Source organism: Sciurus carolinensis, chromosome 5 (genome assembly GCF_902686445.1).
Source record: "Sciurus carolinensis chromosome 5, mSciCar1.2, whole genome shotgun sequence".
Classification (NCBI taxonomy): domain Eukaryota; kingdom Metazoa; phylum Chordata; class Mammalia; order Rodentia; family Sciuridae; genus Sciurus; species Sciurus carolinensis.
This window is the reverse complement of record NC_062217.1, coordinates 13,440,985-13,466,637: the sequence shown is the minus strand read 5'-3', so window position 1 is coordinate 13,466,637 and position 25,653 is coordinate 13,440,985. Positions and strand designations below refer to the sequence as shown.

At 40.6% G+C, this 25,653-nt stretch overlaps 1 protein-coding gene across 9 annotated transcripts in view; it reads left to right on the top strand.

Annotated features, from left to right (window-relative positions):
* Nucleotides 1-24,376, top strand: part of Mbnl2 (muscleblind like splicing regulator 2) — a 150,038-nt gene extending 125,662 nt beyond the window's left edge. For all 9 annotated transcript variants that reach the window (XM_047552626.1, XM_047552628.1, XM_047552623.1 and 6 more), the window contains one exon: nucleotides 21,586-24,376. In XM_047552626.1, the coding sequence (XP_047408582.1) occupies nucleotides 21,586-21,713 (128 nt within the window). In that variant the 3' untranslated portion in view covers nucleotides 21,714-24,376. The remainder of the gene's footprint in view (nucleotides 1-21,585) is intronic.
* The last annotated feature ends 1,277 nt before the right edge of the window (nucleotides 24,377-25,653 follow it).

Below are 25,653 nucleotides of genomic sequence, written 5' to 3'. Positions count from 1 at the left end.
GCCCTGGAGTTGCGATACAGCGGGAGAGATGGAGGAGGGAGCCGGCAGCGCAGTGTGCAGGACAGGGGCAGGTATGAACCCCGTGACAATCTTCAGCTCTCCACTCGGCACCGCACAATGCCCACCTGTCTTCCAAGGAAGGCCAGCTCTGCTTCCAAACCAGTATGACAAAGAGCAACGGTCACTTTCCTTAGTCGGGAAGATTCCTTTTAAAAATCGTGGGAGGGGAGAAGTGGGGGGACCCTTGGCATCCATCCACTGTTAGGGTCCAGCCAGTCTTCTAATGGGCTCCTTTTTAGGGAAACTGTGCACATGCTTCTTTTGAAGCCTCCTCTGACCACATCGATGTGATTTTTTGGGCCCAATTTGTATTACACAGTACCATCCTAAGGAAACAAGTTTGAAGTACAATACTGAAGTAGTATTTGCTACAGTAAAATTTCAACTTTGTGGCAAGTTAAACATTTCAGACTCTTAAATATCTTTTCTAGGAAAAGAGGCCAAGATAAGGAAATATTTTGCAGCTTTAGGATAAATTATATATTATAAATATTTGGCCATGTGTCACATATATATTTTCTAGTCTGATGATCTCTTGGCTTTATTTCATGGAAAAAAAGACATAAGGAGATTGCAAACACATGTCAATTTGTATATGTGTAAGGAGGCAGGGGTGGGAAACCTGGACTGTTTAGAAGCTAAAATGTATTGCTTTAAAGCAAGGTGTGATTGGTAAAGGAACTAAGAAGTTTACTTTCAATTTAATCAAAAAGACGTAATTAAAGGAATACTCACTAGCTTCAGGAATCCTAGATTCTGAGTTTTAGTTTGTCAGATGTGATATTTGCTGTTTGATTTCATGTAAATGATGACATGAAATCCTTTAGTAATTTGTGTGTGTGTGTGTGTGTGTGTGTGTGTGTGTGCATGCGCACAGGGTCTCACTAAATTACCCAGGCTGGCCTCTAACCTGTGATCTTCCTGGCTTAGCCTCCCACATAACTGGGGTTACAGACATGCACACCCCGCCAGTTTTTAGCAATTCTTGATGAGGCTCTGCTTGCATGTGAAAACCATAGAAAAATATATCACTGTAAACGTAAGTTCTCAGATATGATATTCTTTATGTATTTTCAACAAGTTTCAAAGAGCAAAACACCTACAAAAGAGCTTAGACATTCTCTTGGCACCTAAGACTAGGAAACTGAGGTTGTTAATGACTGTGAAATAAGTTATTATCTTGTTAAGAGTTTACCCTTTAAATCCAAAGCAGATCAGATCCATGTGATTACAAACGTGTTTTAGACGTAATGAACCTCAGCTGTCTGTGTGAAAGGCGGGGTAGAACTGGATGGCCCGAGGCTCCTGACTGTGAGGCAGGCCTGAGCCTGAGGTCATATAGATGAACAAAGCAGAACGGGAGGCCGGGCCAGGTACCGCTGGGTTCACGTGGCCATGATCATCTGCCTCCTGTCCTTCATGGAGCCATCTGTTTTTAACGCAAAATGCAACAGGGTTTGACGTTTTGCCAGTTAATTTGATCGATTCAGATTGTCATTGAGTATTTCAAATCTCTTAGGTACCTGTAACTAGAGACGTGTCATTCATAGGAGAAAGAAGTTGGATGGACACCTCCCATGTCCAGTGATCTTTCCATGTCACCCCATAGTGAGCCACATGGAAGGGCCAGTCGTTAAGTTCCATCCTCAGGTTGGATCACCAAGAAAAGATTTAACTGAATTTAGATTGGTAGTTTAAATAAATAAAGACAGAATCTAAATCCATTTGGGGAATTAAAAAAAAAAACTGTGGTTATTTAACTCTAGAAGTAGATATATAAACAAAAATAAGTCAACTTATTAAGAGCTATTTCCTATTTCAATTAAGGTCTTCAGATCTTAATATATGAATTATACCTAATGATAATAATATTGTTATTATTACAAATCACTTATTATGTCCAAGTATGATTCTGTAAACGTTCTCTCGCATATTACAAATTATGTCATACCATCTATTCTATCATATATGAAAGGATACATTTGTATAAATATAGATCCTCGTTTAATCCTTGCAGTAGTTTACGAGATAGGTACAATGTTCAATATCACCATTTTGCGGATAGTAAATCTGAAACAAAGATCAACTACATTAACCCAAATCACACAGGAAATAAAGGGCCTTGCTAGAGTTTAAGCCTAGTCAGTCTGGCTCCAAGGTCCTGCTCTTAACCACCATGGTTTACTGTTTCTCTCCGTTATTATAAATACATAACGCCAAGTAAAATATCAAGAGAGACCCAAAAGCAACAAACTCCATTACTATTCGGAAAAATGAAATAGTCTTGCTCACACAGCTCAAACTAAGAAGCAGCAAAACTGGGGAGATTAACTGAATTGCAAGGCTGCCAGCTGGTTATATAATAGTCAGGTTATGTTTAAAAACCACAGAGTTGACCCTGTTCATTCGATGTGATGTTACAGTCAGTGAAAATGACCAATAATTTCTACAGAAGATAATCCAAATTAGTCATTAGTCTTGGTGAAGAAGGTTCATGGGTTTCTTTTGTCGTAGACTTGACTCCTAGCCTCTTCCAGCTTCACACGCAGCTTGTCTCAAAAGATAATGATGGTAACCTGTAAATTAGTCAGTTTCAGTTCACCAGCAAAGGAATGGAGTGTGTCAATTTGTAGATGCCTATATTGAAAGAGTTAAGAGTGTACATGAAAAGAGGTAAACAGCTTAGAGTGTGGATTACCTAGTTTTATTCACATTATAGAAAATTGTATTTAATAAAAGAATGCAGATTAAAATTTCTGTAACTGGAATGGTTATGCTACAATTGCCTTTGTATTTTTCAATTTCAGAATTATACTCCCTTTTCAAAGGGGGAGAAAATAATTTCCAAATGAATGTGTTTTAAGTTTTAGCCTCCTCATTTATATACAGAGGTTATACAGTTCATCTAGTAACATCCTGAAAGGGTCAGTTAAAATAGAGGTTACTCTGAGTTTTCCCAGAAACCCACCCACACCCCCTCCTCATCTAAAAGTACTTTTTCTACCCTCTGAATTCTGTGACTTTGGCATCCTCGAGAGAGAAAATGAAGACAAGTGCTGTACAGAAGTGGGGGAGGGGAGTGCAGAGTCTAGCAGGAGAAGAACCACGATCTGATGGTGCAGAGGCAGCTTGCAGGAGTGGCTGGCTGTAGGTACCGAGACTCCTTAATGCCAGACTAAAGGGTTCAGCCCCTGTTTGGCCGCTGAAGAGTTTTCAAGCCATAATAGTGATGGAAATAGTATCTTGAAAGACAGAGCAGATGGATCTGAGGCAGGAGCGTCTGCAGAGGCCATTAAGAGGTTTTAACAAGAATCTGAGCCAGGGCAGTGGTAGCTGGCAAGCGGCCCACTCTCTTGCCTTTGCCCATTACGCAGGGAGTGTTACTTTCAGCCAAAGAGAAATATAGAAAGGTTCCAGACTGTGGCAAAGCCTGTCCAGAGAAATGTCCGGTGGCAGAAAAAGATGCGGGCTGAATGGAAGGTGAGCCGTGGGAAGTGGCTTCTTAGGACCTGAACTTGGCTGCTCCTGGGACTCAGCAGGTGGCCCCTCTGGTCAGATGCCTCCCATATACTCACCCCGACTTGTGGCTTCCCCCAACCTATCTGGGTGCTACCATAGCTCCAAGTCCCCAGGCCTGTGCTTGAAAGGAAGTCCCTCAGGTGTGGAGAGAATTCACACGTTCATGTCTCTCTGGGGTCATTATCCATCTGATCGTCCTGGTCTCAGTTCATACTGGGAAGAAAAGTTCTTACAGCCTGGAGATGAGGGATCTTTGTGAAGCATCCCCAAGCCGTGCCTTAAAAGCGACAGTCAGATGACGTCTCTGGCAATATAGTAACCAACACTGAACCACATCTCCAAAAAGTGATTGGTGGAGCACTTGCCTAGCATGTGTGAGGCACTGGGTTCGATTCTCAGCACCACATACAAATAAATAAATGAAATAAAGATCCAGCCACAATTTAAAAAAATATTTTTTTAAAAGTGATGATTCGTATAACCCCAAGCCTGCCACATCATCTGAACCCTGCTCCAAAGATCAACTCCATCAACAGAATTGGCCTGAAAAACGATTTATTAAAAATTAGTTGGTAATATAGCATACAGTCATAGCCATCTCTTTATTGGAATATTTGATAAATTAGAAAATTCCATTTTCTAGGTTTGCTTTATATGACAATTTCAACAATATCTTGTTAGAAAAATAAAATAATTATGTGTAACCAGAATCATATATTATGCTTCATCTGGCCTGCTGTTGGTTACTAAGGGGAAAGAGAAAATCTCAAAAACTTCCCACTGCACTTATCCCTGGCCTATGCACGTCAACCCAAACCTCAAAGCTACTGTGTACACATTCTTGGATACATAAGTTAACCTGTGTTAACCAAGAAATGCAGAAAGGTAAGGTCATGTTTTACTTCATCTCTCTGGCATCTCTATTGTAAAATATCTATTATTCAGTGCCATCTGCTGGGGCTATATTCAGACAAATGTAGGAGGCATTCAACATTCCCCACTATTCACCACTTGACCCATTTTGGGGCCTGTGATTGTTTCAGAAGAAAAAATCTTGATTCTGCAAGGCCACAGCGTGGGAGGAGTGGGCTCCTGTCAGATCTGTCTCCTGAAATACACAGCCGAGTGTCTGCCCTCTCCGTGCCGATGATCACCTGGGAAACACTTTCCTCACAGTTTGCCCACTCCTGGGAACATGGTACAGAAAGCAGCTGGGCCCCAAGGATGCTGGTCTCCAAAAAGGCAGATGCAGCAACCGTCAGAACCCAGCCCTTGCTAAATAGTCTTCTGAGCCGAGGCATCTCCGTCGGCTTTATATTGACAACGTGGTTGATCCTCCTTGAATGTTTTTGCTCGTATTAGATTTTAGAGCAGGGTTCGGTTTCAGGAATAGATCTGGTTGCTTCAAGTGAGGCAGACTGCACCCTCAAATATTTTATGGAGAAAGCAGAATTGAGCATATGTGTGTGTGTATGTGTGTGTGTGTGTGTGTGTGTGTGTGCACAGAAGATAGATCGAGTCTGAAGACTGCTATTTTTAAAATTATAAAAGTTGCAACATTTGCACTCCGTTAATGCTACAAGTTAACACTGCTCAACAATTTGAGTCTAAATTCCGTTGTGCGGCAGGGCTAAGGCATTGGAATCCAGACTTGCTCCTACGGTCAAAGGAAGATTTTTTTTTTTTTTAAGGTGGGGGTGCTCTTCCTGTCTTAGGTGAATGCAGGTGTATGAGACCAACATAGAGGCAGATGAATTTTTCTCTCCAAAAAATCAGAAAATAGGGAGAGAATAAGCCTTTTATTTTTCTGCCTCAGAAGCAACTGCCTTGCAGGACCACCATGAGGTTCAATTAATAAATGTACTTGCAGAGTCTCTAAGGAAAGGCTAAGTTATGTAAGCATTGCAATCTAGTACATTTTCATTTTTCATGAATAATTTACGTCTCATGGCGAAAAGCTGGGGTAGAGTTCTTTTGTATATAGCACCTAAAGACATATCAGTTCCAATTTTGTGCAGCTGAAGAGAAAATGTCAAGAGCCCTTCTGTGGAACTTTCCTGCCTATGGATCGTCCTATGTATCATACCTCAAATCCCATCCTCTTTCACCATTTGATGGGATTTGGGGGGACTTTTTTTGGATTGAAAATCACATTCCCCATAGTGTGTTGGCTTTTGTTGGTGGTAGTAAAACCATGCTCCATTTCTCTAATTTTAGTTTTCCTCCTCGGAATGGAACGGATATGTAGTTCATCCTATGTGTGTTATTTCTAGCTTTAGGTTTTTAAGACAAGAGAAGCTGCAGTGCAGGAATCCAGACCCATCTTCAGGGGCTGAATGACGAACAGGGTCTTATTCTTCACAAAGGTTCTTCTGAACAGAGGAAGATGTTTCCTCCCAGTTTCTTTACCTACATAAGCTCTTCTGCTGCTGTCTGCTTCTGCATTACTGCCTGTGTGTTGGGGGAAATGGCCAGCTCTTCTGTGCAGGTGGTGGGGAGAAGAGACACACCCAAAGGTGTGACTCCACCTTCCAGATGTGACGCCACCCGTGTCATGTCCCACACCAGGTGGTTTAGGCTGGCCTCTCAGCCCTGCCCTCCAGGAGTCAGCGGCAGGCAGTGACTTCCATGGCCAGACATGTCCAAGTCTTCTGATCACTCCAGAGGCCCCTAGTTGAGGGAGTTGCTAAAGACATTCAGGAGTTCATTGTTCAGCCAAAGAGATGTGAGTTGATCAAAGTTCAGAGCACATTTCATTTAGGAAAAAAAAAAAAAACAGAAAACAGTCCATTTGCAAATGTCGTTTCCTGGAAAATAAGCTCCATGCAGGGCCTTATGCCTAAAGTAGCTAGGGATGGAGCTCTGGGGTGTGTAGAAATTAGATAAAGGATAGGTAGAGACCAGTTTGAAATTTAAAGAGCAGAGATGAAGTTGGGGTAAAAGGAAAAGATAACTCACCCCAGCGTTCTACTTTGCATATGTTATTGAATTTAACCCTATTAAATGGGCTGTTTTCCCTTTTACATGTAAAGAAACTGAAGTTCAGATTCAGTCACAGCTTTAACAAGTGGAGAACCTACATTTGACTTCAAAGTCTGTTGTTAGTCAGCTTTGCATCAGTGTGACAAAATACTGGAGAGAGAAACTTAAAAAGAGGAAAGGTTAATCTGGCTTCATGGTTTGGAAGGTTTAGTCCACAGTCAGGTGGCCCATTTGCACTGGGGCTTGTGGCAAGGCAGCTATCATGGCAGGAGCACAAGGTGGAGCAGGCCTGTTTACCTGATGGCAGCCAGGAGGTAAAAGGGAGATAGGAAGGTGCTGGGTTGCAATATCCTTTTCAAGGGAACCCCCCGCCCCGTGACCTAACTTCCTTCCACTAGGCCCGTCTCTTAACAGTTCCATCCCTCCCAATGGCACCAAGCTGAAGCCCAGGCCTTTAATACCTGGGCCTTTGGGGAACATTCCAGATACAAACTACAGCAAGTCAGTGCTTTCCCCCTTAACTTACTTTCTCTCGCAGCAGCATGTGTTGTTTAGAAAGGAATTTCAGGGTCAGTCTCGGACTTCATGTCATGAGACCTGCAGACAGAGCAGCTATGATGACAGCACAGATCCAAGCAGGGCCACTGTGTGTTGTGAGTGAAACGGTTTGCTTTGGACCACACTGCAATGAGGGGAGACAGTAGAGGTGGAAGGTGCAGTGGGCAGCCCAGAAGGTGCCCTGAGCAGGTGAGGAGGGGCTCGGTTCCTGAGGGCTTCCGATGGCAGCATGAGAACCAGACAGGAAACGGTTGTTGAGGTGCTTGGAAGTGAGACTCTTCTTGGAAACCTGAGTTGGGGGGTGTGGATTTGAGCTGAAGGAAGCTGAGAGCTTCCCAGGAGAGAGGACTGGCTACTCTTGGTCCTCTTTGATAAAGTGATGAAATCAGGATGCAGAGAAAGAGAAAATCAGGATGGGGACTGAATAATCATGAACCACAAACATCCAGAGAGGTAAAGTCTTGACCTTTGCTCACCCAAAGGTGGCCCCTACAGATTGGTGGATTCCAGCACCTTCCTCCTCTCCACCACAGAACCCTCCTCTGAGACATCTCTCCCACCAACTTTAGTAAAAAGAATTATTCTTCTCTACATATCTTCATTTTGAGTTATACTAGAAGAAAAAAAGAAAAAAAAATAACTTGTACTAGAACAAATTTGTTGACTGGCATTTTCTGACATCAGCTTATGAAAAACGATAGCTATTCTAGCAATTAGAATCCATCATGCTTCAGCATCAAGTATAATATGCTGCGCCTTTGGGTCTGTTTGTTTTATTTGCAGTGGTCAAATGATATTACTCTTACCATCAATCCCTTTGCTCTGTAGTATCAAAAATCTTCGAGCTTATTTGATAAGCTTCCTGCAATCAAATACGGACACTTTTCTCTATTTACCACAAGGCATTTCTGGAAGGAACATCATGAAACTGATCATTATAAAATGTCACCCATTTCCCTTCGCCACAGGTGTGTCAGGCATTACAGATCTGACCCAAGACCTGCATCAACTGAATCAAGGAATGAAAGGCAGGAAGTCATAACAGCAAATTAATCCCAATCATGCCACCTGTACAACAGCATATTAAAAAATTAAAATGTAAGTTACATCTTAAATTGGAATAGTAGCCCAGATGAGCAAAGTGGCTTACCTCACCCACATAGACAGCAAGGGGACCAGGTGGAGAACCCTGTTGTGTGTCCTGCCTGGAACAATCTTCTTCCTTTCACCAGCATCTTTAATGATCATGGAAGGACCCCAGGGACTTCAGGGCATGGGACCACACAAACATAATTCTAGCCACTATGACTCATGAAGCTTACATGTGCCAGGCAGTGGGCGCAGCCTTTTGTGTGAATTTTCTCACCAAAACCCAAAATGGCCCTTTGAGGGACCATTATTACCCCACTCCACAGATGAGGAAACTGCAGTTAAAGAAACAAAAACTCGCCCAGTATCATCCTATGAAGTGGCAGAACCAGGTTCATAACTTTCTCCAAGCTCCTAATCCTCATTTTCTAGTGAGAGAAGGACGTGGAGGGTCCTTCTGACCAAGGGTCTCTTTCCCTCCACCAATCATAATTCAGAATGAACATGCTAACTATACTTTTTTTTTTCCAACAGTCAATAACTTTGCTTTCTCCTTAGAATTTAGAAAGATTTTTTGAGGAATCAAAAAGATAGCCAGAGAAGGTCAACTTGATTCCTTCTTTTTCTCCAAGTGCTTTTTCCAGGACTAATCTCCCAACCATCCCATTAATCATTCTTTCAGCATTTGCCATCGTCACGCTGAAATATGTGAAAGGGCTGGAGAACCACTTTAGTTTTGAGAATTCGGGAGAGGAGGCTGGCTCCAACCAATTCCTATTGTTGGTATTCTTTTCTTGACTCTTCTCTAACCCCTGCAACATTAAGGATGGCCTTGAACAAGGAAAGAAGCTAAAAGAGAGAAATTAAAAAGTGTACAAAGAATGAAAAGGAAAAAGTCCAGCATATCCCCTGGCCTTGGACAAAGGTATCTCAGGTTGGTTGGTTTGGGGGTTTTGTTTGTTTGTTAAACATAGGCTGGCAAGTCCCCCCTTCTTCCTGTTTGTTAGATGGCTCCTACGTGAGAAGAGGTGAAGGCTTAGAAATCAGGTAGATTTGCATTAGACAGGGCTGGGCTCACAGTCAAAAGTCATTTACTCTAAGCACAGTAATCTAAGATTTTCTAATAAAAACTATGTCTTTTCAAAATGTTGATGTTTTATGGCTTAGAATAGGAAATTAAAACACTTAAATATTACCATATAATAGTGATAGCATGTATTTATGTGCTTACAACCACCAGACACTTTTTAAATTCATTATCTGATCTTTATAATACCTTGTGAGTAGGAACGATTCTTAATTCCCATTACAGAGACAAGGAATACCAAGGATCATAGATATTGAGTGACTTATCCTTGTTTACACACCTACTAAGCCTGGAAGTTGGATTTGAACCAGGTCTAACTTTAAAGAATGGAAGAGTCTGCCTCTTGGGGCATGTTAGCTTCCTACTGTAGGGGACACTGATCATCACCAATAACTGTCTGTCTGTAATAAATTATTTTAGTTTGAAAAATAATTAGTATAAATTGACAGTCAAAACTTAAAGAAAAATCAGAGAAAATGCTGTCTAGAGTAGTCATCCATGATAAGTCAAGTTATACATGTACAGGAAGAAAAGTAAAATGCATTTGATATTTTTTAAAATCTTAATCTTATCAAAACCAACTTTATTTCTAACATAAAGGGGACAATATAAATCATATATTTAAATTCACAATAGTACTATTTGAATGCCTATTTAAATGGAAACTGAAACCTAATTTTGATTCAGGATTATGAATCCTAAAATAATAGCATAAGGGAAAGGAACCAACATTTATCAAAAACCACTATTAGGTGTCAGACATTTTATATGCATTATTTCATTTAATACCCATCATAACTCTGTGAAGTGTCATATCCATTTTTCAGATGAGAACACATCTTAGAGAATAATTTGCTTAAGACTCAGGCAGGTTTATCCCTTAGCATCTCCTGCCTGCAGATCCTGTTCTCTTGTGACTCCGCCATATTTTAATTAGATTGGAGTGGTCATTGTAGACTTGGGGTGAACCTCTTTATCTGGCTTTAGGAGCTTTTAAAAGCTCCTAACTACTGAGTTTACGTCTTATAATGGTTACATTGTTTAACTATATAAGAGGAAACTTTTGGTAGAGGTGAAAACTTTTAAAGTCCAAATTCAGTGTCAGAAATGAAAGCGTCATTGATTGATGGGATCAGCAAAAGAAATCACATTTTAGTCCAGTGAACGAGAGCTGGAGCGTAGAGGGAAGAGGACACCACTCACCTTTCCAAAGGTGTTAAGTGGCAGGTGATTCTGACTGAAAAGAGTCTGCCAGAGGGAATCTTCAAATCCAGGTCTTCTTGTTTTCCATGGTAAAACACAGAGGCAGGTTTTCCCCACTATCCTTATAGAACTCACCTTCACGTTGACCTCAGGTAAACTGGACATTACTAATTCAGAACCAATGCTTTGCCCACCTGCAGGAGACCACTGGAAAAGGAGCACCTAGAAGTTTAATTTGGTTGTATGAAAAGTCCCATAGCTAAGTTGGAAAGTGAACCCAGGATGCTATGCCGACTTGGGTGCACAGACAGAAAGAATGAAAGTCCTACATGGAATCCCAGAGTGGGAAGGATCAAAGGAAGGACAGGAGGGAGGAAAAGAAGAAGGGAGTGAAATGGGCAAGAAGGGACAATGGGCAGTTAAAATTTAGTGGGTGCAGAGTTTCCATTTGGGTGGAACGTTCTGGAGGTAGATGGTGGCCATGGCTGCATAGCAGAGTGAATTACTAATGTAACCAAACTGGGCACTTAAAATAGGTAAAGTGATAAATTTTACCTTATTTCTATTTTACCATAACTTTTAAAAATGAACAAAAAATCCGAATGGAACTTCCTCCAAAAAAGAAGGGATTATGGGTGGACGAGAAAGATGTCCAGTTGTACCTAGTGTTTGTTCCATGAAGGCTCACAGCTTGAAATTCCTTATCCTTGTCACATTTCCCTGTAAGAGTTCTGTTTGCATAGGGCAGGTTATCTGAGGGTGGCTGGGAGTCTTCCTTGTGGACCAAGGTAGAAGCGAAGTCTGTTCTGGAATGCGAGACCTTCACAAAAGCCCATTCTTAACTCAGACCTCTTCCCAACAAATATACCTGAAGAGCCCAGCGTGTGCCATGTACAGCTCGTGCTTGTGGGAATATAGCAACAAAGAACAGCCCTGCCTCGTGGGCCTCAGCCAGGGAGGCGGGTAGGCCATAAACAAACACACCCAGGGCTGCAAGGTAATGATCATGTGACAGAGAGCACCCCACAACGTCAGTGGCCATGCTGAAAGAGCGGGCCCAGCCCCTGAGCCATGTTAGTAATCAAGAAAGAAGAGAGTGAGGGGCTGGCCTTTCTTGCACGTTTCCTTCCTCGGTTTCTGTTTTGCCATCTATTGCCCAGAACGCTCTGGCACATCCTGGGGAGCTGTTGGGAGGACAGATGGGAACCTGGCTTACAGCCCGCCACAAGGCAGAGGTGTTAGTGTGATCCAGTCAGAGTGAGAACCAGGCTCAGAAAGCTCACAGATCTGCTTGGAAGCACAGAAGAAATTCCTGAAATTCCACTCAGGGGCTCCTCATGACTGTACCCTTACACCCAATTGAAGGGTTCCTCTAACCCCTCTCCCTCTTTCTCATTCTCCTTCTCTGTCTCTGTCTCTCTCTCTCTCTCTCTCTCTCTCTCTCTCTCTCTCTCTCTCACACACACACACACACACACACACAGAGAATAAAGGAGAAAAAAATTGCTCTGCTCTGGAAAACGTGTTAGATATCAGTGTCATCCCACAGATTTGAGGAATACATAAGAGATGATCACAGTGCAGAAAGACACAGCTCCATGCCGAGCACATTACATGAACCTGGCTATTCCTTTGACTAAGTTTTAGCATTTGGCTACTTCTCTGCCTTAAAAGCCCGGTCTTAACAGACTTGAATTATACATTCTGCTCCACTGTTAAGACAGATACTGGGGCCAAATGTGTCCAGGATCCTAAGTCTAACATAATGGGGGTGGATACAAAAGCTGGGCATTCAGCAGAGTTGGAGACTTCATGTTAAATCCAAAAGGATCTCTCTCTCTTTTTTTTTTTTTTTTTTTTTTCCCCTTTTTTAAATTTCTTTACCTAAATCTTCAATTTATCATTGTGGGCAAATTCCCATATTGAAAAAAAATATATATTGTATAAATGAAGGTTTTTGAAATTTCTTTGTAGTTTCTGCATAAACTGTTAAAAAAAAAAACTCATTGCTGCTCTAAGTTTTTCTTGACACTTGGTGCATTTACATATTTATTGATATTTTTATTTTTATTTTTCATTCCCAAGTTGCCAGTTCATAGTTCACAGCCTTCAAACAATTTAAGGTAGATTTATGCCAAAACTAATAATAACCAGAAATAGATATATTAAGAAAAATATTGTCAGTGCATGCAACAAAGTGGGTCTTGATGTCATATATATATATATATATATATATATATATATATATATTAACCAATGTCATGTATAAACTAATGTCATAAAAAAAGTTTTCTTGGATTCCACCTTCACGTCTAGAGGTATCCTTCAGGGAAAGGACTCAGATGTGGGTATCTATTTAACATCTGCCTTACTTCCTACACGTCTTGTTGTAAATGCTCTAAACATTTAAAATATTTTCTTAAATAGCATGACACAAACGTTATACTTGCTTCTTGATACAGTGGAGGCACTCAGCTGTCTGCCATATATTCTGCTTAATTTTAAAAGTTGTTCAGAATCCCCTGGTCACACTGGTTTGGAGCTCAGCCTTCCCACAGGGAAAGCAATGGTCCAGACGGTTAGATCTCCAGGTCCCCTAGAGATGCAGTGGATACAGGGACTTCAAAACACTCTCAGAACACGACTGGAACGAATCCACGAATATGGACTCCGTGATGCTCTTTGGGTGAATTGAACACAACCAGACTGTTAACCTTGAGCTCAATCCGGTTTCCAAGGCGCCTGGCAAAGGCGTCTTGACCACAGCAGGCCCTTGGGTGCACTATACACAGTTTAGCGCTCACGACATTTTTTCTCTGATGATGCTGTGTTAACAGCACAGTGTGGGCCAAATGCCATCCATGTTCCTGGGTGTCTCTATTTCTTTGAGATTCAAGAATGATGTTGAAAGTGTGTGCCTGAGCCAAACTCGCAGAGTCTAATGGAAAGTTCCTGCCCCTCCCCTGTCGGAGGCAGAGCAGCCATCATTCATGGTGAATCCCAGTCAGAGAAGGTCTTTGGGGTATGAATGTGGAGCGAGGACATGCTCCTGGGTGGCCACCAAATCGTGCAAACCTTCTTTCTGATGTGCCCTGATGCCTTGGTTTGATCTGCCTGTGTCTCCTCCCTGCCCCCCACCCCACCCCCTGACTCTCGTGAGATTCTCCTAACCTAGGATTTTGTAGGGTTTTTTTTCTTTCTTTCTCTGGCAACTGCTAAGCAAACTTGATCTCATAGCTGCTCTCTTTCTGAAGAAACATACAAATTCTCAAATACATTTTTATTTTAAACCGGGGCACAGGACTAGGAATAAAAAGCTTCCCTCTCATATCCCTTACCTCCTTCCTCATTTATAACCTGTAGGAGAAGAAAACAGTCTCTCTTGGATGACAAGAGGACTGGCAGGTGATCTGGGGACAACCCTCTCATCTCAGTGTGAAAGCCATGGGGGGAGGGACCCCCAGAATTCCCCCAGGGGGCTGGGAATAGAAGGAAGCTGGGACTGGGGTAGAGAAAAGGGTCCTAACTCTGAGAAGAGCATAAAGAACTTCCCATAATTCTTTCATCCTTTCCACTCCATGAATGGGCCAGCCCTGCGCCCCTATCTTTGAAGGAAGCAGAAGGTACACGGGGAGCCCCAGCCCCATAGGAAGGACTAACAGTGACAGGCAAGATGACTTCTCTGAACCGGGAGCAGTTCTGTGCGATGGGCCACCTTTCAGGAGGCTTGTCTGGTGCAAAACAGTCAAGCGATTCCTTTACAGATAAATCCAAGTTCCCTACTACCCAATCAAGGACATTATTTTATGAGCACAGTTTAAATAATAATAAAAAAGCTGTCTAGTCATTTCACTTGATGGCTTTTGGTAAACATTATGGTGGTTGTTTTGTTTGTGTGATAGACTCTATCTGGTCTGGGAATCTGCACATACACTACCTGACCACCATCACCTCCCCTTCAGAATCAAAAGTCACTCTGGGATGACCTTGGGACTTTTAGATCATCTGAGGACTAGCTGCATACCTCAGTGAAAGCAGCAGATCCCCCACCAGGCCGTTGGAGCTGAGAGAGGCCGGGACTGGGATGGGGAGGGTCCTGATCTAAGTCTTACTGCCATACAAGAGTCTAACTGTTTCCACACATGGCATGGCTCATGTGAGCACAGAATCTGACTCAGTGGAGAATCTCCACCTTCGGATTTTATCCACGCCGTCCAGGCTGTCAGTGCGGACCCTGCTCAGTCATCTTTGATGAGCCTAGCGTTAGTACTTTTCATGCATACCTCAATTATGAGTGTTTTTAAATGACAAAGTTTTCATGTATTAGAAAGTACATAAAAATCTTCTGTTCAAATATGACAGAGTAGAAAATACTAGGCAGAAATGAGTCATTCGCAAAATGATGTCATAGAGAAATTAGAACTTTGGATGTGAACTCTATATTAGCATTGGAGGGAAAAACAATAACAATTCTGACACAATTAGTCTTTAAGGTGCAACTTAATATTATGGATGTTCCATCCAACTTCAATTAGCTCTTCTCCAGGATGAAACTGTCATATTTGAGAATTTTCTCCCAGGCCCCCAGTATATTCCTCTGCTATGCAAATAAAAATATATTTGAAAAGAAGGTGATCACGGTACAATACTGCCTTCCTTCAGAATAATATTACCCTAAAATAATGAATAAGACCAGTTTTCAAAGTGTTCTTATATATTCCACTAATTATCTCCAAACTTTTGATACAGTTAAATTTTATAAGTAGTCATAAGATCAGCCAAAGAAAGTTCTTCAAAGTGTATGTTCATTAACATGAATAACACTTTAATTAATTACTTTTTATCTGCTACTGTATGTTCACCAAGAGACAAAAGACATTTGCTTTTGACGTCAGTAATCCATACTCTGATTAAATAGCAAATTCTGTGGAGCCTGTTGGGAACAGCAGATTCTGTTCCCAAGGCTGTCTGCCTCTGTGCCGCCACTCTCGCCTCTTGGGCCAGATCAGGGAATCTCAGTGGTTGTGGCCACCATGGAGAAGAGGTGCGGAGCAGCAGGACAAAGAGGGGGTGGAATTAAAAAGTGGAGAGATGGAAGGAGGAAGCGGTGCGGTGGAGAGTGGTACAGAGGAAGATGTTCAGCAGAACAAGGAGAAGAAAACCATGGATAAGGAAAAGTAGAGGGGTTGGAGGCGTGGCTGTCACACACCTGGCCCTGCGTTTGATCCCAGCACTGGAAAAATAAGTAAATGCATGTATATAAAGAGATCAGGACGGTCAGCCACATGCCGTCCTCCTTAGCTTCGTCATATTTTTGGTAAAATCCACTCAGTTTTTCATTTTAAATTTTGTTTAAAGAGACAGTGAAACCCACATTTTAAAATTTTCATCTGAGGACACAGGGCCGTGTAATCCTGGGGACAGATTTCTAAGAAATCCACTAAATACGGATATTTTCTTTGGGTGGTCTAAAGGGTTCAGGGCCTCTTTTCCTGCCTGCCTTCTCTCTGTTGCATGACTGGTCTGGTGGCCTTGTGTTGATGCCAGCATTGTGGCACTGTATCCTCGGTGACTTCTTATTTATTAATTCATGCAACCAACAACTAATAAATGCCACCCATGTGCCCAGCCCCATCCTAGACACTGGAGATAAAAAGATAAATGAGACGTTCCTCCCATTCGTAAGAAGCTCAGCTTTGCCATGGGCTCAGTTAATATACACACCCTGCTTGGAGATACCCACATGGGTTTCTATCTTGATGGTAGTTCCATTGAAATCCCTTCCCCGTTCACCAAGGCCAACAAACATCTTTAAAAGTTTATTTTATTTACCTCTCCAAATTCAGCGTTAGAAGATAATCTCTGATGGCGATTCACAGGAGAATTTAACTAAAACATCCTTTATTCCTCTTTTCTAATCGTTTCACGGTTTGAGAACATAGGGATAATTGGTCTTCACTGAAATGTTTTCCCTATGGATTAGGAAAAGCAGAAAGAGTTCTTAGTGAATTTCATGTTGAGCCCTCACTTTCAAAGATTATCTGACATTCCTGAGTCTTTGCAATGAGCACTTTCATGTAAGTAGTGTAAACATTTCTAAGAGTCGTCTAGAAGCTTACAACTTACAAGTTTATGTACAGTTCTAGAGATGGACAATCAGGCAGAAAAGACAATAGGATTCAGACATGGTCCCTGTGAAACACTGAACAAATCCTGTGCTGTTCTGTCTTCTCTTGCACTCTCCTGTGTGAGGACTGGCTAGTGTAGCTGTTGAGTACACAGTGCTGAGTTTAGGCTCAGTGTTTCAGTTTCTGAATGATTATTTTGCTTTAACCAAATGCATTTCACATCAGTTCTTTTTCAAGTGATGAATGGCGCAGCCTAAATCCATCATCTTTAGGGAAGAGACGAGCCAACATGCATATTTCATAACTGGTGACTCAGTCAAGGGAGGAATAATATTTTCTTTGTAGGTAGAGGCTGTCTCTTGGTCAAGTGCCCTGTTCCTTAGAGTGAAAGCAAATGTCTGAAAGTTGCAGGATTAATTCTCTGGTAGACCTTCTCTTCTGGTCCTGTTCACTCTCAACCAGTGGCCTCCCCTGATGTTACTGTCACCTGGACTGATGCCCAGCTCGGGACACAGCAATCCAGACCTGGATATCTCCCTCAAGAAAGTGAGGCTGATGAATGTACAAACCAGCAGCTCATGGCTGAATTCAACCCAAAGATATATTTGACTCATACAGAGTCGTTTTCTAGAACATCACCTAATTGCCGAATCTCCGGCTTCTTTGGGAAAATAGAAGCTCAAGCAACATGGAACCTGGGTTTCTGCAGCTCCAGTTGACGGGAGCTGACTGGCTGCTGCCACACTCCCCACCCAGCCCACTCACTTATGGTCATTTCCTACCTGGTCCTGGCAAGGTTAATATCTACTCCTTCACCCAGTCCACTTTTTAGTAAGCTCCCCAATGTCCACGGTAGGCACTTCATTGAGGATACAGGAATCATTAAGTGGCTGCTGCTAACATTTGTAGGAAAGCAACACGTTTGATGTTCGTTGAAGCCATTCATGCTTCATCTTCAGTAAATAGGTGTGAGACTAGTCACGGACCATTTTCAGATGGGGGAGACTTAAGGCTGTTTTTAAGCAGAATCATCAGATTCTTAATACCAGCCACTTCAGGGGTGATAGTTGAATCCACCTAATATGATTGCCTTTCCTTATCAATAAATAGACTTTGTTGCAACCATCTGATATTTTTGGCATCACACATATTCTTGTTACAACTGGAAGGTCCACTGAAGACATGAGGTCACTCATGATTTGAGATCGTGTGTTTCTGTTTTAAAAATAGAATGGAGGTGGTTTTGCAGGCATCAGCTATTCTCGTTTTTGTGTGTTCTCCCTTTAGAGGGAAAAAGGAATTGAAATCCATGCTTTCAGTTCAACATTCTTATTCACCCTAAAAGATTGGCTAGAGTCTTTGGCAGTGAACCTCCTTTTCCTGTCATAGTCCTCTGTTATCTGGGATCCTGCTGCCTTAAGGGCCAAGTCCATCTGGGAGATGAACAGAAATGTAGCCTCTTCGGTATGTTTGATTTCAGTCTCACATCGTAGCTTGCCAGGGTTTCTCGGAAGCAGTGGCAGCGGTGCTGTGGTTGGTGGGGAGTTCCCATGCTGTGAGGAGAAATATTTGTAGCGTCCATCGGGAGGAGGCGTGGACGCGATGCGATGGGCCACTCAGGCCCAGCCGTCCCACAGGTCCCTCAGCGGTTCCTACCCATCTGGCTCCTGAGACGGTCCCCGCTGTCTCCCATCTAGAGTTCCAGGCTCCATTTTCTTCAGGTCCTACCCCAAGGCCTCCCCTTCCCCTGATTTCTGAGCTCACAGGGGTTCTTCTGAGCACCCTCCCCAGCGGGCACCATAAGAGGTCCCAACTAGCTCTTTGGAACCTTTGCTTCTTTGGGTCCCATCTCAGATGACCATCTCCCTGCCCTGGAGGGGGTTCCTGTGCCAGGAGCAGAGGGAGCGAACATCTGGCTTGTGCAAGCCATCTTTTACACGTCTTCAGAGTGTGATTCAAAGACAGATCGAGCTCCTCAGACCCTCGCAGAAATCCTCAGAGCCTACTGAAAACCAAGGGACTATATATTAAAATTCAAACAAAATCAACGACGCTTCAGAGAGGACACTTTCAGGAGACCCGGCATGGTGGCCATTTCTCTTGTAAATTTCATGAAATATCATGAAAATTCTCAGTTGCCTTTACCAAGAAGGCGTGGGTTGCAATGCCTTGTGGGTTGTGTCAGGAACTTTGGGTTACGGCCTCCACTTGGCCCAGTGAAGGGCAAAAAAGAAACCACTGACAGTCAGTCTGTTGAGCTCACTTTGATGATCTGCTTTTTAATTCACCACTTTTCTAATGAACAAGCTCAGGGTGAAGGTTTGTCCCTACCAGATGTATAACCCATCTTCCAGGGTTAAGTCTGTTACTTTAAGAATGTATGTTTTGTATTTTGTGCCTATACTAAAATATGCAGGCAACTTCGTATTATGTTTCTTTAGTGCCAATTAAAAGTATAATCCAAATAAAGAAAAGCCAAATTAAAAACCATGTAGAAGATCCCTCCTTCCCTCTAAGCAGCTCCCCACCTCCAGCTTGGCTCTCCTCTTCCCTGCAGCCTGTCCCCACAGTGCTCTTCCAGCTGGGTCCATCCTGCCTCCCCTAGTGCCCTAGGGGCTATGTTGTCCTGAGACCCCTAAACTCAGAAGCAGCAATCAAATGGGCAGTAGTTAAATAAGAAGCATCAGTCGGCAGCCGTTCTTCATCTGGATTCCCATTCTGTGTCTATTTCTAGGGCGTATTTCACCCCAGAGTGCACTTAATTCACACTCTACCAGCAGGCTATAGTTCTCAAAAAGAAAAAATAACTTAATAATAAATGATATTTTCAAGAAAAATGTTGCCACTAAAAACTGAAATGGCTAAGGAGAAATGCCCAAAGTTTTCCTGACTCCTAAGATCAAATCCCTTGTACCTCTTGAAGTTCATGGCTGCTAGAAGTGTAATTTATTTTTTAGACCACTTATATATTCCACAAGATAGACAAAGACATGACCCAGGGTAGCCAGAGTTTTCTGGCCAGATGCAGGCAGTAGTCACACCTACAAATTCAGAAGCACTGAAACTTGAGTCTTTGTTGATATATCAGCTCGTGGATAGACTGGGATAGAGGGGGAAAGTAGTCTGGGTGAACCTAGTCAATGTTTTTAGTTAACTTGGAAATAGATTTATAGTCCAATTAAACCTCAGTGGTCACAGTCATCTCTTTGTCAAATTCAGGTTCAAGGAATTGTTTTAACTTTTTCTGTAATACAAATTGGCCCGGGCTAATTTGCCCACTGCTAGGCTTTCTGTAGAATTCTTTTGTTTGCAAGTGGTTGGGAATTTTATTCTATAAGGACTTTTGATTTCTGTTAGTAAGCAGGAATATAAAATATATTCCAGAATATATATTGTTATGTATATTGGTTTTAAACTGTGAGTTTTTTTTCTGTAAATGTTTTAGAGAGACTCTCGTTAAAATAAAAGAAGAGAAAATAGAAAACTGGGACATGATTTGATGTCCTGGGGCACATTCTTGTTTAGAAAACTTTTAGATAGCATTGAAATCCAAGAATGAAATAGAAAAGTTCCCATTCAAGAATCAAATACCTAAACCTAAAAATGAAGTTATAAATTGACCATTTGGAGAATCTATTACCCAGTTATAATGAAAATAGTATCCAAATCCTATATACAGTGATAATATTTCATTTAAAATCATTTTATTTTTGTCCATATCTATCAGCATATGAAATAAGGAATGTTATTTTCCCAATCAATTTTCAATTCCAAGGTATTTTTAAAAAACAAAGAATGATCTTAATATCTGAAGCTTGAGCTTCCATTTAGTATATTTACTGTAAATAAGTTTTTTCTCTATTTTTATCAGTCTTATACACATCTGTATGTTTCAGTAAAATAAAGAATGTGCATATTTTATTTTGTGAGTATGCTGAAACTGTTGTGTATAAACTATAGGGGACCCATTCTAGGGGAAGAGCTGCATGTATAAACTCTGACATATGGATAGTAATTACATTTGTAGAAATGAATTGAATTGAATCCCAGGGCGTGGGAATATTCGCTGATCCTCTCCATAAAGCATGTTTATCAGTTATTTCCTACACAAAGACTCTTAACTGTTTAAAATAAGTGTTTTGTTTATTAATGACACAAAATCTAGTCAAAGCATTGCAGAAAGAGGGTTTTGTTAGAATATGTTGAAAACTTGGCTTTTAAGCTTGACATTTAATGGACTAGAGCACCCAGGCCAAACTCCTTCTCCTGTGTAAAGGGACAGAGTTTGAAATGAACTTGGAGATGGAACTGCAGGGACCGTAGTCTGCATTTGATAGTTTAGCCTTCTCTGTCGTTATCTGTGCTTTTGGATTTATTAAGAATGTTTTTAACTGCTTTAATATATTACATTTAAACATAACCTGAACTTGAAACTGGTTGTTATATCTTAGGAGCAAAACTGCTTTTGATGGGAATGTATTTTTGAATATAAGTTAATAGATAAATAATACCAGATTGATTATAAAGTTTAAGATATTTATATTTAAGCTTAAGATGACTTTTCAAGTAAAGAAAATCCTTTGATTTGACTTCTGATCCCCATAGCAAATATCAATTGGACAGTAATGTGAACATATAATAAAGAAAGACAAAGCAAAAATTATAAAAAGAGAGAGGCCCAAACAGACTGTATGCTACATACATGCTGTCACCGTTTTACAAAAAACACTGTGCATTTAAGTCATTGTTCTCGACAGTGGCCAAATAGCAAACGTGGTTAAATGTAAAATTATTTAGCATGAAGGGTGGGGATTGTGCAAGAATATAACTGCATCAAAATGATGAGAAATTGGAGAAAGCACCTATTTTCAAATGTCTGTTTGCAAAGAGTGAAACTTAAACTCAGCATTTTGCCTCGCAGAAGGAGGTCTAAATCACACTTGTCTTTTTCTTTAACAGATAATTCTGAAATAATCAGCAGAAATGGAATGGAATGCCAAGAATCTGCATTGAGAATAACTAAACATTGTTACTGTACATACTATCCTGTTTCCTCCTCAATAGAATTGCCACAAACTGCATGCTAAATAAAGATTTAGTTCTTCCGGACAGACCACGACTCTAAGAAGCTAGTGCTGCTATATCATATATGAGTATTAAATATGGTATGCTTAGTATATTCCAACCTAAGATAGTTAACTACCTGAGACCAGCTGTGATGTTTAAAGACATAAAGGATAAAGTTTACTTTTAAAGGGTTTCTCAACATAGTTTCTGTCCTAGGAATATTGTCTTATCTCCATAACTATAGCTGATGCAAAAAAGTCCGGCCCATGTACTCATTTCGACTCAGAATATTTCAAATTTAGCAATAAACAATTAGCATTAGTTTAAAAACCTATTCCGAGGGCAGGTTCGATTCTAACTCTGATCACTGTCATTTCATTTACTCACTGGATCTAAGGGTAAGTTTCACTTCTTGACGAGACAAATGCCGCAGCAAGGACGAGAAGTGAAGTAAAACAGACACCTGTCCTGCAGGTCTAAAATCTGAATAGAAGTTCAAGCACAAGTACTGGGGACACATCCAAGTGTGATATTTGGTTTGCCTGGAGATGCCGCATTGAATCGTGTGATTCTAGAAAAACATTAAATAGATTGAAAAAGAAACTTTGCACGGTATGAGCTTCATACCCCACCCAACAAAGTCTTGAAGGTATTATTTTACAAGTATATTTTTAAAGTTGTTTTATAAGAGAGACTTTGTAGAAGTGCCTAGATTTTGCCAGACTTCATCCAGCTTGATGGGAATGCGAGGCCTATGCCAACAGTCTAATCGAAGGGATTAGTCTTTCAAACTCACCATCCAGTTGCCTGTTACAGAGTAACTCTTCTAAACTAAAAACCTAGTCAAACAAGGAAGCTGTAGGTGAGGAGATCTGTATAATATTCTAATTTAAGTAAGTTTGAGTTTAGTCACTGCAAATTGGACTGTGACTTTAATCTAAATTACGATGTAAACAAAACAAGTAGATAGTTTCACTTTTTAAAAAAATCCATTACTGTTTTGCATTTCAAAAGTTGGATTAAAGGGTTGTAACTAACTACAGCATGGAAAAAAATAGTTCTTTTAATTCTTTCACCTTAAAGCATATTTTATGTCTCAAAAGTATAAAAAACTTTAATACAAGTACATACATATTATATATACACATACATATATATACTATATATGGATGAAACATATTTTAATGTTGTTTACTTTTTTAAATACTTGGTTGATCTTCAAGTTAATAGCGATACAATTAAATTTTGTTCAGAAAGTTTGTTTTAAAGTTTATTTTAAGCACTATCGTACCAAATATTTCATATTTCACATTTTATATGTTGCACATAGCCTATACAGTACCTACATAGTTTTTAAATTATTGTTTAAGAAACAAAACATCTGTTATAAATGGATATTATGTGTAATTGTTTAAAACATCCATTTTCTTTGTGGACATTTTGGTGATTGAAGTATTTTGACTTTTGAGATTGAATATAAAATATTTTAAATTTTCACATCATCACCTGTTCTGAAAACCACATGCACCAACCATATCATTTTTTTGTTTGAGAAAAAAAAGAAATCTGAATTTTAATTCATGTTGGTCAGAGTCTAATTACTATCTATTTATCTTGTATTGTAGATCTGATAACCCTAGCAAAGGAAAATCACATCCTAAGTGTAATCTTACATAGTGCTTGTATCGTTGCATTTGTTTTAATTTGTGAAAAGGTATTGTAACTAACTTGTATTCCTTTGGTAGTTTCATCTTTATGTGTTATTGATATTTGTAAGTTTCTCAACTATAACAATGTAGTTATGCTACAACTTGCCTAAAACACTCAACTTGTTTTCTTTTTCTTTTCTTCATTAATTCATTTAAACTCATTGAAAACATAGTATACATTACTAAAAGGTAAATTACGGGAATCACTGAAATATTTTTGTAGACTAATTGTTATAACAGTGTCTTTTTTTTTTCCTTTCATTTCATGATTTTGATTTTAAAAATTATTAGCACACAACTATTTTCAGCCCTTTAATAATGGAGCATTAAAAACATCACCTGTATCCCCGAGCAAATATAGAAGACTGTATTTTTTACTATGATATCCATTTTCCAGAATTGTGATTATATGCAAAGAGTCATAAATATGCCATCTACAATAAGGAGGAGGCAAGGCAAATGCATAGATGTACAAATATATGTACAACAGATTTTGCTTTTTATTTATTTATAATGTAATTTTATAGAATAATTCTGGGATTTGAGAGGATCTAAAACTATTTTTCTGTATAAATATTATTTGCCAAAAGTTTGTTTATATTCAGAAGTCTGACTATGATGAATAAATCTTAAATGCTTTGTTTAATTACAAAAACAAAATCACCAATATCCAAGACATGAAGATATCAAGTCAACAAATACTGTAGTTAAGAGACTAACTCTCCACCTGTATGGGAACTACATTTCACTCTTGGTTTTCAGGATATAACAGCACTTCACAGAAATATTCTTTCAGCCATATACCACTGGTAACATTTCTACTAAATCTTTCTGTAACACTTAAAGAATTCCCTCATTCATTATCTTACAGTGTAAACAGGAGTCTAATTTGTATCAATTCTATGTTTTGGTTGTAATATTCAGTTCACTCACCCAATGTACAACCAATGAAATAAAAGAAGCATTTAAAAGGATTGCATGGTCGTCTTCCTTTTTGTTCTAGGGACTCATAGTCAAACTCAAATGTGACATTCACATAAATATTGTTAGTTGACTTCAAAGAAGACTAAACTCTGGTTTTAGGGGACAACAGATAGTTTTTGCTTTGGGCTTTGACTTTTTCACAGAATTTTTTAAAAAGTGATACTTACAGAAATATTTTCAGTATTCTTTAAAATTAGCAGTAAAAATAAATGCCATCACTCAGTCTTCTTCAAGACCCTGACTGATAATGAAGAGACATATTATCAATAACTCAATGAGGCAGGGGGAGAAATGGGGGTGGGCGGGGAGAGCAGTTTCATTGGCATAAAAGAAAATGACCATTAGCCTGTAATGCACCCTTCTAGAAGAACTCTAGCGGGCGATGTGACTTAAGCTGAGACTGAAGAGAGAGGCAGAAATGGACACTGCTCTGTGCAGAGGTCCTGGCCAGGTGGACCATGGACAGAACAAGCATGGGTCCTGGCAGTTTCCCTGCTGTCCCATCAGTAGCCACCCTCCTAAGAGCTGATGTGTGGACAAAAGGAGCCACAGGTTTCCTTCCTCAGCCCTTCCTACTCGGAGGGCCGGGCTCAAGGAAGGTGCTGTTGGCCTCTTGGATGGCGCCGTGGTCCACTGCTGTTGCAATGACAATACCTGAGACGGGGTGGTTTATGGAGAATAGAGGTTTATTTGGGAAACAGTTCCATATCAATTTGGCTTGCGAGAGCTTCATGCTGCTTCAACTCCCAGCAGGCCAGCGGAAGGGCAATCGTGCCTGCCAGTGAGACAGCTCAGGCGAGGGTGCAGCTCGTGGCAAGGCCCCGATCCACCCCAGCACCACAAAATAGAAAAGAGAGAGACGGAACCTGAGGGGTAGCCCCTTGTGTGACAGCTTTTCCTCACAGTGACACACCCCACTTTGGAAAGTGAGAACTCCCTCACTTACCAAGAGCTATCCAGAGGCGTTCATCGCACTGAATGACCTCATTGCTTTTTAAAGACCCGTTCTCTCAATGCTGTTAAATTGGCAAATTAAATTTCCACATATGTGTTGGAGGGGACAAACCATCTTCAAACCATAACAGGTAGGAGTGTTCAAGCTGGTGAACAGAAATGACCTGGGCCAGGGCAGGAACAGCGTAGCGTAGGTTATCACCGTGGGTGATGGAAAGCTCCAGGCCTTCCAGGTGCTTAGCAGACCCCTTATCAAGGTGGAAATAAACATTCACCACATCAGGTAAATACAAATAAAGGTGATTATATTTTT